The 10,320-nt window shown below is 46.6% G+C and overlaps 1 protein-coding gene across 1 annotated transcript; it reads left to right on the top strand.

The window, feature by feature from the left end:
* The first annotated feature begins 2 nt into the window (after positions 1-2).
* On the top strand, positions 3-7,643 carry ATP5F1A (ATP synthase F1 subunit alpha). Its single transcript, XM_040579434.1, has 12 exons — positions 3-159; positions 1,170-1,248; positions 2,340-2,509; positions 3,304-3,477; positions 3,559-3,725; positions 3,870-4,018; positions 4,974-5,125; positions 5,256-5,480; positions 5,587-5,694; positions 6,200-6,344; positions 6,570-6,720; positions 7,433-7,643. Exons 1-12 carry the CDS (start codon positions 100-102, stop codon positions 7,512-7,514), a joined length of 1,662 nt encoding a protein of 553 aa, XP_040435368.1. The 5' UTR covers positions 3-99; the 3' UTR covers positions 7,515-7,643.
* Positions 7,644-10,320: the final 2,677 nt, after the last annotated feature.

The following is a 10,320-nucleotide window of genomic DNA, read 5'->3' as shown; positions in this document are numbered from 1 at the left end:
GCACGCCGCCGCCATTTTGTGGAGAGAGCGCGGGGTCGGCAGCCGCCACCCTTCAGCTTAAAGTCTTCAGTGGAGGAGCTGCCAGTCGCCGCCGCCGCTATGCTCTCCGCCCGTGTGGCAGCCGCCCTCGCCCGCTCCCTGCCGCGGCAGGCTGGCCTGGTGAGCGCGCTCTTCCCTCCCTAGGTCGAACGGCGGGGTGGGCGGGCGGGCGGGCGGGCGCCACCGCCGCCGCCATCTTGGTGGCCGCGGTGACATTGAGGGGCCGCGGCTTCCCCCTTTCGGGAGACTGGGGCGGCGTGTGTGAGGGGAGCTCCCTCAGCGCTGGGTGACAGCGGGGCCCGGCTCCTGGAGAGGGGGCGAGGGTCCCGTCACCTCCTGGGTGGTGGTCTCGGGGACGATGTGTCTTTCCCCGGGGGTGTGGATTGGCAGTGTTGGGGTTCAGGTTAATGCCTGAAAGCCGCTAATTCTCAGTTAGGGTTAGGGATTTGAGCAGCGAGGTGCTTTTTCCCCTGTGTTTGTGGGGAGAGCGAGGGTGCGAAAAGATCTATCAGGATCCGTTCCTGGCCGGTGTCCTTTGTGAAGGTGAACGGAGCAGAGGCCTGCCCAGGCTGTCAGAGAAGTAGCATTAACGCTGCGTAAGACTGCACTGGCAGTTTTGCTTGGGGTATAGGATTATAATACTTTAATGCTTTCATTATCACAGATTTCTTATTTGTTTCTGCAAGCGTGTGTTCTAGTCATAGCTAAAGACATTTTGGAGTTAGATTTTTCTTAGAAAGGACAGTCTTTGGAAGAAACAATCGTATTTCTCCCTTGTGCAGAACCGTGAGGGGTGCGCTAACTTCTTCCATGCCTTAAGCTTTAGGTGTTCAGCACAAAAGTGGCAAAGGAGCGGAGGTGTTGCTTTGGGAGCTGCTGCAGTGCTGTGATGGTGACATCAGTGCAATGCAGAAAAATGCAGCAAATAAATTTAAAGCAATCTCTTTTACCTTCTGGCTTTGGTTGTGCTGGACGTGGGTCCATAACTACAACTTGTGAATGGGGCGTCTCAAACCTGAGATGCGTTAAATGTATAAGCTCATGATGAAAAATTTCAGTGTTTTATCTCAACATTTTTTTATGAATGATTGAAAAAATCTCACTGTTACTGAAAAAATTACTTATTTTAGATTTCCAGAAACACCCTGGGTGCAGCTTTTGTTGCTACAAGAAACATCCATGCCTCCAAAACATGCTTTCAGAAAACGGGTGAGTCTGAGAAAGGTCTTCATGTAAAAGTGTGGTTTAAGAACTTGCTCCATGAGACAAAAAGGAATTTGGAGTGTGAGGGGGTGAGTGTGTCAGTTAACAAAACAGTTGAGGACCTTACTGATAGCATTTAACTGAAGTATGTTACATAGTCACATCCAGGAGATGTCACTCTAATAAGTATTCCGATTATGCCCAAACCAAAGGAGTGGTCACATTAGTTGGCTTACACAGTTTACCTGCTTCATGAGGATTTGGTTACGTCTTCAACACCTGCAGAATTATTTGAAAAAATAGATCTCAAATTCCAGTTTTCCTTTCTTGTTTGTATGAGTATGAGGGAGCAGATGACTTCCCCAGGCCTGGTGGGGTTTGACCTTGTGTCCTTGAGGATAACTTTTTTGCTGCCAGTATCTTGGTGTCTAGGGGAGGCAGTGGCACTGCATAGCTGTATTTTTGGTAGTGGTTTACATGCAATTTGAAGTGGTTTAGGGTGATTAAAGTTAACTATTGAGAAATAAATTTCACAGTATTACTGTTACCTAGCTGGGGAAAGAAAAATTTGTTGGAAGTACGCTGCCAAACAAGTTTGAGGAAGATGGTGAATGTGTTTTTACAGCTTACATTGAACAACTTGTTCCTTAAGTGTATGGAGTTCCTTTAAATATATTTGGATCTTGGATTACACATCAGTTGACAGGGTGTTTTGATACCTCCAGTGTAAGTAAATGCTCAGCAAGCAGAGCTAGCAAGTCAGTTCTTTCTGAGCTAAGGCTAATTACTTAATCTGATTGCTTTCTAGAGGTAGAGATTAGTAATAGCACAGGGCATAATGAAAAAAATTGATAACTAAATAGGCATCAGTGTTTTGATTGATGCTGGCTCGTAATGATGAGTTGAAGCTGCTTTTACTGTCTGTGAATACAGAAGCTGTTATTTATCTGATGCATCCTGTGTAAGGAAGAGTGTTGCTGCCTAGACCTCGTGGCATACCCGAGAAAGGGTACCTTGGCTTGTGAATTCAAGACAAGCTTACCAAATTCATTCTGTGCCTTAATGTGCTAGATCTGGTTTGAAACCTGTCTTTCCAGGTACTGCTGAAGTATCCTCTATTCTTGAGGAACGTATTTTGGGAGCTGACACCGCTGCTGAACTTGAGGAGACTGGCCGTGTGCTCTCAATTGGTGATGGTATTGCCCGTGTGTACGGCCTAAGAAATGTCCAAGCAGAAGAAATGGTTGAATTCTCTTCTGGACTGAAGGTAAGCTTTCATTAAAACAGTTCGGTTAGCTTGGAAATAGAGATGACTGTTTTTAAGGAGAACATGACACTACTTGGAGGTACCTGTATGGTACCTTCTACAGGCTTCATTGCAACTTTAATATGTATCAGCTGGTTGAAGTAATACTGCAAAAAGCAAATATTCTTTGAATTTGTAACACTTCACTTTCAGTATCTGTATCTGAATCTTGGCCAACATGGAGCTTATTTGTCTCTATAAGAACTGATCTGGCATTGGATTTTGTTTTCTTTGGTTTCAGGCTGGCTTTTCTGTTTACGGTTGAGTAATAGCCTCTGTGTTTCAAAACTGGGTGCAGTTAGCTGACTTCATACAGCCCTAAGAGTAGACTAGAGTTAAAAACTGTCTGACTATTCTGAGAGTACTGCAACAACTCTTCAGTATTTTTAATAATCTAACTGGCTTCAGACAGAGAAGAAGCCAGTGCTTTTCCCTTGTCCAGCTCCTAGGCAAGGGAGAAGTGTTGCATCTGAATCCTGCTTATCTTTTCCATTCTTTTTAGAGAGATAAATGACTGAAATGGTAGACTGCAGTCTCTGTACTAAGCTGAAGGCTTAGGCAGGTTCTCTGACTAGTATGGAAGAGCGTACACTCAGTGTGCCTAAAAGCAGAATGTTTACTGTTGTTACAAATAAGATTGCAGTACATTATGTTAAATGCTCTACGCTGTGGAATAATCACATTGGTATTAAACTGTCAAAATTTTCATAAATGTTGGTTTGGGTTTTCTCAGGGTAATGTGATCTTTGTCCTAGGGTATGTCCTTGAATTTGGAGCCCGACAATGTTGGTGTTGTCGTGTTCGGTAATGACAGACTGATCAAGGAAGGGGATGTTGTGAAGAGGACTGGTGCCATTGTGGATGTTCCAGTTGGGGAAGAGCTGCTGGGCCGTGTTGTAGATGCCCTGGGCAATCCGATTGATGGAAAGGTAAGTGTAGCTTAGGTGTTTACTGCCTCTGCTCATAGCTTTGTGGTACAGACTGCAACAGTTGTTTTCCCCTCTTTGAAGGGTCCTGTTACATCTAAGACGCGTAGGAGAGTTGGCTTAAAGGCCCCTGGGATCATTCCCAGAATCTCTGTGCGTGAACCTATGCAGACTGGTATTAAGGCTGTGGACAGCTTGGTGCCAATTGGTCGTGGCCAGCGTGAGCTCATCATTGGTGACAGGCAGACTGGGTGAGTTAAACGCCCAAGCTAAACATCTTTCCTTAAAGAAAGAGTTGCGCACGGCATGTGCCGATGCACAGCACTGAACACAAAACTGTGTAGATGTTGGGAGAACCACAGGCAGCTTAACTTACCAACTTCTGTGTTATGCAGGAAAACTTCAATTGCAATTGACACAATTATCAATCAGAAACGATTTAACGATGGAACAGATGAGAAAAAGAAGCTGTACTGTATCTATGTTGCAATTGGCCAGAAGAGATCTACTGTTGCTCAGCTGGTGAAGAGGCTCACTGATGCAGGTACAGACTTCTGGAGGTGGTTGAGCCTGGCAACTAGTGACATCCTGTTCTCGTGATAATGCTGAATACTACTGTGACTACAGCTGAATACTAGCTGCGAGTATAGACACAAATCTTATTGAGTGAACTACTTGCTTTTGTGGACAAGAAATCTTTCAGTTATTTGGGGGGAAAAAAACCCATTCTTTTTGCTACGTCACATTAGAAGACTATGAGGCTCCAAAATGGCTGAATTGTTTCTGGACAAGTCAGCCTGTGTTTGGTTTTTTGTTTTGTTCTTTTTTCCAGCAGAGTTGAGAGCTTCCTCTTGGCAGTCAGGCAGGCCTGATGACAAGCTGTGATCTACAAGTATTTATGGACTTGGCATTTGTTTCATATGTATGCAAGTCAGTGTGAATGGCAGTTGCATATTGAGTGGAGAGACTTTACTGCCCAAACGTAAGGGATTAAATGATAGCACCTTTTCAGAAAGAGTGATCTCATTGACCAAGGCTGCATATGCAACAGAGCTTGCTGGAGAAGGCACCTTACCTCTTGCCTGTTGGTCAAGCAGAGTCATACCTAGCAGGAATACATCCCCACATTTTAATTACAATAATTAATTTGGGACTATAAAACAACACTGCCTTGCAGCAGCCAGGAAGCTATGGACTTCCAGGCTGAGTTACTTCCAGAACAAAACTGTGTCTTAGTGGAAGTTTAAACTTAATTTTAAATGGTAGAATAGTCTGCAAGTGTTAACACGTTAGCTGCCATGAACTTGTTTTTCAAACTTCTTGAGTTAATTGAGCTACTGGACATGTTAATCTAGTACAGGGGTCATTTCCTGTAACAATGTAGTGATGCTGCCTGGGCTTGTACCAGCAACTAGTACTTCATGTGTGCGTTGTATTTGCTGATTACAGGCATGATGAGGTAGTATACTCAGTGGTGTTTGTCTCCCAATTCTTTCCAGATGCCATGAAGTACACTATTGTGGTGTCTGCCACAGCATCTGACGCAGCACCCCTTCAGTATCTGGCTCCCTATTCGGGCTGCTCCATGGGGGAATACTTCAGAGACAATGGAAAACATGCGTTAATCATCTATGATGACTTATCCAAACAGGTCAGAAAACATTGTTTATAGGCCTTATAACCTAATGTTGGTGTTTGTAGTTGTAAGATCACCTCAGGTTCAGAAATTCAGAATTTCAAATGAGCTACTGAATTCTGAAACCTTTCTTTATACCATGCAGGCTGTTGCCTATCGTCAGATGTCTCTGCTGCTGCGTCGCCCACCTGGTCGTGAAGCCTACCCAGGTGATGTGTTCTACCTACACTCTCGCCTGCTGGAGAGAGCGGCCAAAATGAATGATTCCTTTGGAGGTGGCTCTCTGACTGCCTTGCCTGTCATTGAAACTCAGGCTGGTGATGTGTCTGCTTACATTCCAACCAATGTCATCTCCATCACTGATGGACAGGTGGGAGTTCTTCATATGCCAGTACTTCTGTGTAACTAACTGGCAGGTTTCTGAGGAGGCTTCCAGGCTTCTGACCAAGATAATAACACATAATTTTCTCCCACAGATTTTCTTGGAAACTGAATTGTTCTACAAAGGTATCCGTCCAGCCATCAATGTTGGTCTGTCTGTGTCCCGTGTAGGTTCTGCTGCTCAGACCAGGGCTATGAAGCAGGTAAGCATGAAGGTGCTGCTCCTTCTCTTACTAGAGATGAGTGGTGTGGAGGCTTTTTCACCTGTTTCACTCTAAAGAGTGAAATAGAGAGGGAATAAAGCTTTGGATTCCTTAGAAATTAGTACAGACTTTGGGGATCTCTAGTAATGCCACTGCCTGCTGAGAGAGGCGGGGGAAGAAGGGAAAAGATGCAGGGCTGTTAGGTTTCAGGTTTGCTGAAGTGGGTGCTACTCTAACTAGAAATAGAGCCACTTGCTCTTAGTCCAGATATGGATTTAGAGAGGTTTACTATCAACTGTCACCATTTTGAGGGAGAAATAGCATGCCTATGTTAAAAGGCAAAAGCTGAAATTCATATATTCATCTGTCACATTCTTGAGATTCGCTTGACTGGTATGCAAGGCAAAGCTGAATAGTGACAACAGTCAGCTGAAGATAACCTGCAAACTACTACACTTGTTTAAAAGGTGGTTGGATTTGGTCAGACCTGCATCTTGTGTTGTAGGTGGCAGGTACCATGAAGCTGGAATTGGCTCAGTATCGTGAAGTAGCTGCCTTTGCTCAGTTTGGGTCTGATCTGGATGCTGCCACGCAACAGCTGCTGAACCGCGGTGTGCGTCTGACAGAGCTTCTCAAACAAGGACAGTATGGTGAGTATCACAGATGTAACAGGTCTGTGTTTCCCATCAGTCTCTTGTGCTAATGAGGCTGGTGTTTGTGGCAGCATTTCTCATGCCTGTTCTGTGGACATGGTAAATGCAGACTTAGTTGAGCCGTGTTGCAGATGTGCAATTGATCTTTGAAGGAGGGCTCTGCAGTAGTGACGTGTCCTGTTGCAAGAGTTACCAGTGACATGAATGCTTTCTTTCCTGCAGTTCCCATGGCTATTGAGGAACAGGTTGCAGTCATCTATGCTGGTGTAAGAGGTCACTTGGACAAGCTGGAGCCCAGCAAAATCACTAAATTTGAGAGTGCTTTCCTAGCTCATGTACTGAGCCAGCACCAGGCCCTCCTCTCCACAATCAGGTATGATCTTACTTCATCCCAAGGGTATTGACTTGATGGCTGGAGTGCAGGTAATGGTCACTGAACTGTTAGTGTGACCTAGAATGTCAAGCCTTAAGCTGCCTGTACCAGGACTGAGGGTTAAATCACCTTTCCTGCTGTCCTTGCACGGCTGTCCAGAGCTCAGCTTCATGTCTGCAGTTTTTACTTAGAAAATCCAGATGATGTTTAAAATGAACTTCCTTGCATACTTTCCCTTTAATCTGATACTGAAATCACTTAATCTGCTCAGTTCCTGTATTTTTGACAGCTTTAAGCTGTTACAGTAATGTGGATTAAGTGCTGCTCACTCTCTTCCCTGCTGCTGAATGGACTTTTGGGGATTGAGTATTTCCATAGTCCTGTAAACTGCTCCTGACTTCTGTCAGGAATCACATTATGTGCCTTCCACCCCTGAGGCACAGCTCTGTAGAAGGCAGAGTGTTGCTGAAATCCGTACAGCTTTGTTGACAAACTTTTGTTCTCAAACAGGACAAACTTTTTTAGGAGAAGGGATGCTACGTTAGTATCAGGTGTATGGCTTCATGCATCAAATGGAAACATGTTAATTCATCTGCTAATTTTGTTAGAAATTGGAAGGTTCATTGTTAAGATGTTGGGTTTTTTTGTCTTAGGGGTTGACTATGTATGTATCTATTCCTGTGTCAGAAGTGTAACTAAACTCTTTCAACAGGACCGAAGGGAAGATCTCTGACCAGACAGAAGCGAAGTTGAAGGAAATAGTCACAAGTTTCCTGGCTACTTTCGAGGCATAAACTCTTAAAACTGTTGAAACAGACCAGGCTGTTGTGATCCCATGCTCCGCTTCCATCAAAGACTTAAAAGTATGTGCGACTTGAATGTACAGTCTCAATGAGAATAAAAGTTTCCATGTAAAAACGCTAGTATAGTCTGTTCTAAATTATTGCCTTTCTGGCGGGCTGCTTGAGCGACAGGCACCTTTAAAAGCACAGAGTTAACTCCCCCAGACACACTTGCTAAGGAGCTCTGAAAAATTGGGCACGTTTTAACTACTGGGTGGATTAAAGTCCCCTTACAAGAAACGAGTCAGGGTGGCGGTTGGATGTTGTGGCGAGGAGTGCAGTTCCTGTTGTGACAGCGGAGGGTCGTGCTTGCAGCTTTTGCCCGTTCCACTAGGCAGCTGTTCTCGGAGGAGGGCATGCAACTGGGTGTCCTGGTTTCAACTGGGATAGTTTTTTTAGTAGCCAATGCAGTGCCGTGTTTTGGATTTATTATGAGAACAGTGCTGATAGCACACCGATGGTTTTGGTTGTTGCTAATTGGTGTTTGTATCGTCAGAGGCTTCTCAGATTCTCAGGCCCGCCAGTGAGAGGGCTGGAGGGGCACGAGAGGCTGGGAAGGGGCACAGCCAGGACAGCTGACCCCAACTAGCCAAAGGGATATTCCGTACCACTGAACGTCGTGCTGAGTATATAAAGCTGGGGGAAGGAGGAGGAGGCGTTTGGAGCGATGGTGTTTGCCTTCCCAAGTCACCGTTACATGTGGTGGAGCCCTGCTGTCCTGGGGATGGCTGAGCGCCTGCCTGCCGTGGGGAGGGGTGAACCAGTTCCCTGTTCTGCTTTGCTTGTGTTTCGGCTTTTGCTTTCCCTATTAACACTGCCTCTATCGCAGCGCACGGGTGTTCTCACTTTTTGATTCTCCCCCCGTGCCCGGGTGGGAGGTGAGTGAGCGGCTGCCTGGCGCTGAGTTGCCAGCCGGGGTTGCGCCACGGCTCTGGAAGCAGGTTACGCTGTGTGGTCACAGGCGGTAACTCTCCCTGCGTTCTTTATGCCATGCTGGTGCCAGGCTTTCAGAAGGCAGGTTCTTTCAGAGCTGGCTGTCCTCGTGCTTCAGGACACCTGCGTGTTTAGCTGTTGGCTTGTAACTACTGGAGATATACACGCCACCACCCTCCATAGTGTAGTTCTGTCAATGACCTGTGATTGCTGATGGTTTGGGGGAGGTTATATACCAGAGCATCTCTTTCCTGACTTTTTCTGCATGCTGCCTGAAGTACAGGTGTTAGAACTTCTATCTGGAATGTGGGAAAATTCAGTTTAAAGTCGCTCTGCTTCATGTGGTGTATTCAGCTTTACCTGGTACACTGGAACTCAGTCCTTAATCCTTGGTGAGCCTCGGCTACCTGTGATCAGGACTTCTGAGGCTGTTCGCTGTCCCCAGGTAACTTCCTTCACAGGAGCATCCTGCCTCGGAGTTCAAACGGGCAGCTGGAAGCGTTTCATCTAAGCCTTCCACGCAGTTCCGGGCTGACAAGCTTCTCTATGAGTGGCTGGACTGCTCTGAGAGTGTGAGCTCTTGCTTCTGCAGTACGGCAAGAAATAAACTTTTAATCTGGAAGCCAGATTTTTTTCTGAGAAAAGCAGACATGTTAGTGCTGTGCTCGTGACAGAGGGCTTCCTTTGGAGTTCATTTTGTCTTTCACAGTCTTGTTTCTTTTACACGCAGCTCTGGAATGGGTGCTGGGGAGGCTTCATGGGTGTGAAGGAATGCTGTGGTGGAGCCTTTCTGTGCTGGCTGCCCGAGAGCGCTTGTCCCTTCCAGGACAGCTTTTACAGCTTGCTACTCTGCCCTTGCACAGTGGCTACACCCCAGTTACCACTTGGTGCTGCTGTGCTGGCTTTGATTTAAATGCTGCTGTAGTCAGAAAGCACCAAGCTCAGGGGTGTCTAGTCCAAAATTGCGAGATGGATTTGTTTCTAATAAAATATTCCAAAGTTACGGTTTCTGCCCCCTTGCCGCTGTGCCGTAGGAGGGTGACTTACCAATTTCCCTGCTAAAGCACTGCGGAGGCACCCGGGCCAGACAGGCAGAAGGGCGGATCGGCCCTGGTCCCGTGAGGGGCCGTGGGGTGGTGCTGGGAAGCTGGGAAGGGGTGGGTGGGTTGTGTCAGCGTGGGGTCGCAGTGGGGCTTTGTGCCCGCTGCTGGGAGTGACAGGGTCTGCCTGGTGACATCAGCTGAGGAGGCGATTCAGAAAAGCACAGAAAGGTCCCACAAACGCGCTCTCTGGTGCTGTGTATCTCTGGTGATGGGTAGCAGTCAGCTGCGGTGATGGCAAAGCTGATGAGCGGCCGTTGCTGCAGGGAGGATGATGGTTGCGTGCGCTGCCCTGAGCTGCTGTGCTTCATCTGTCCTGCTTGCGCTGGGTCTCAGCCCCACGCGGGCTTACCTGCCTGTCCTAAAGTGTGCTCCTCCAGCGCAGTCGGATCAGGTGAAGAAAACTTGGAAATTTATTCCAGAACTGGCACTGTGGAGTTTTCTGGGCAGCTGGGTAGACTGCACCTCAGCTGATCAGTGTTCAGATGAAGTTGATAAAATCAAAGCTTTGACTGAAACCTTTTGGAGCTGAAACACAGATGTGACGCTGTCTCTGCTGCCGGGGCAGGAACTGCAGCTCTGGACACTGAAAGCAAAATCTATGCAACCATGCTTTCATCGGTGTAAACCTCAGAAATGTTTGCCAAGTGGCCGTGACCTCGGGTCACAACTGAGCAGATTTACTTCAGTAAGTGGAAAAAGACTTTTTTTTTTTTTTTTTCTTT

Source organism: Falco naumanni, chromosome Z (genome assembly GCF_017639655.2).
Source record: "Falco naumanni isolate bFalNau1 chromosome Z, bFalNau1.pat, whole genome shotgun sequence".
In the NCBI taxonomy this organism is placed as follows: Eukaryota; Metazoa; Chordata; class Aves; order Falconiformes; family Falconidae; genus Falco; species Falco naumanni.
The sequence above is the reverse complement of the archived record's forward strand: the minus strand, read 5'-3'. Positions and strand labels throughout refer to the sequence as shown.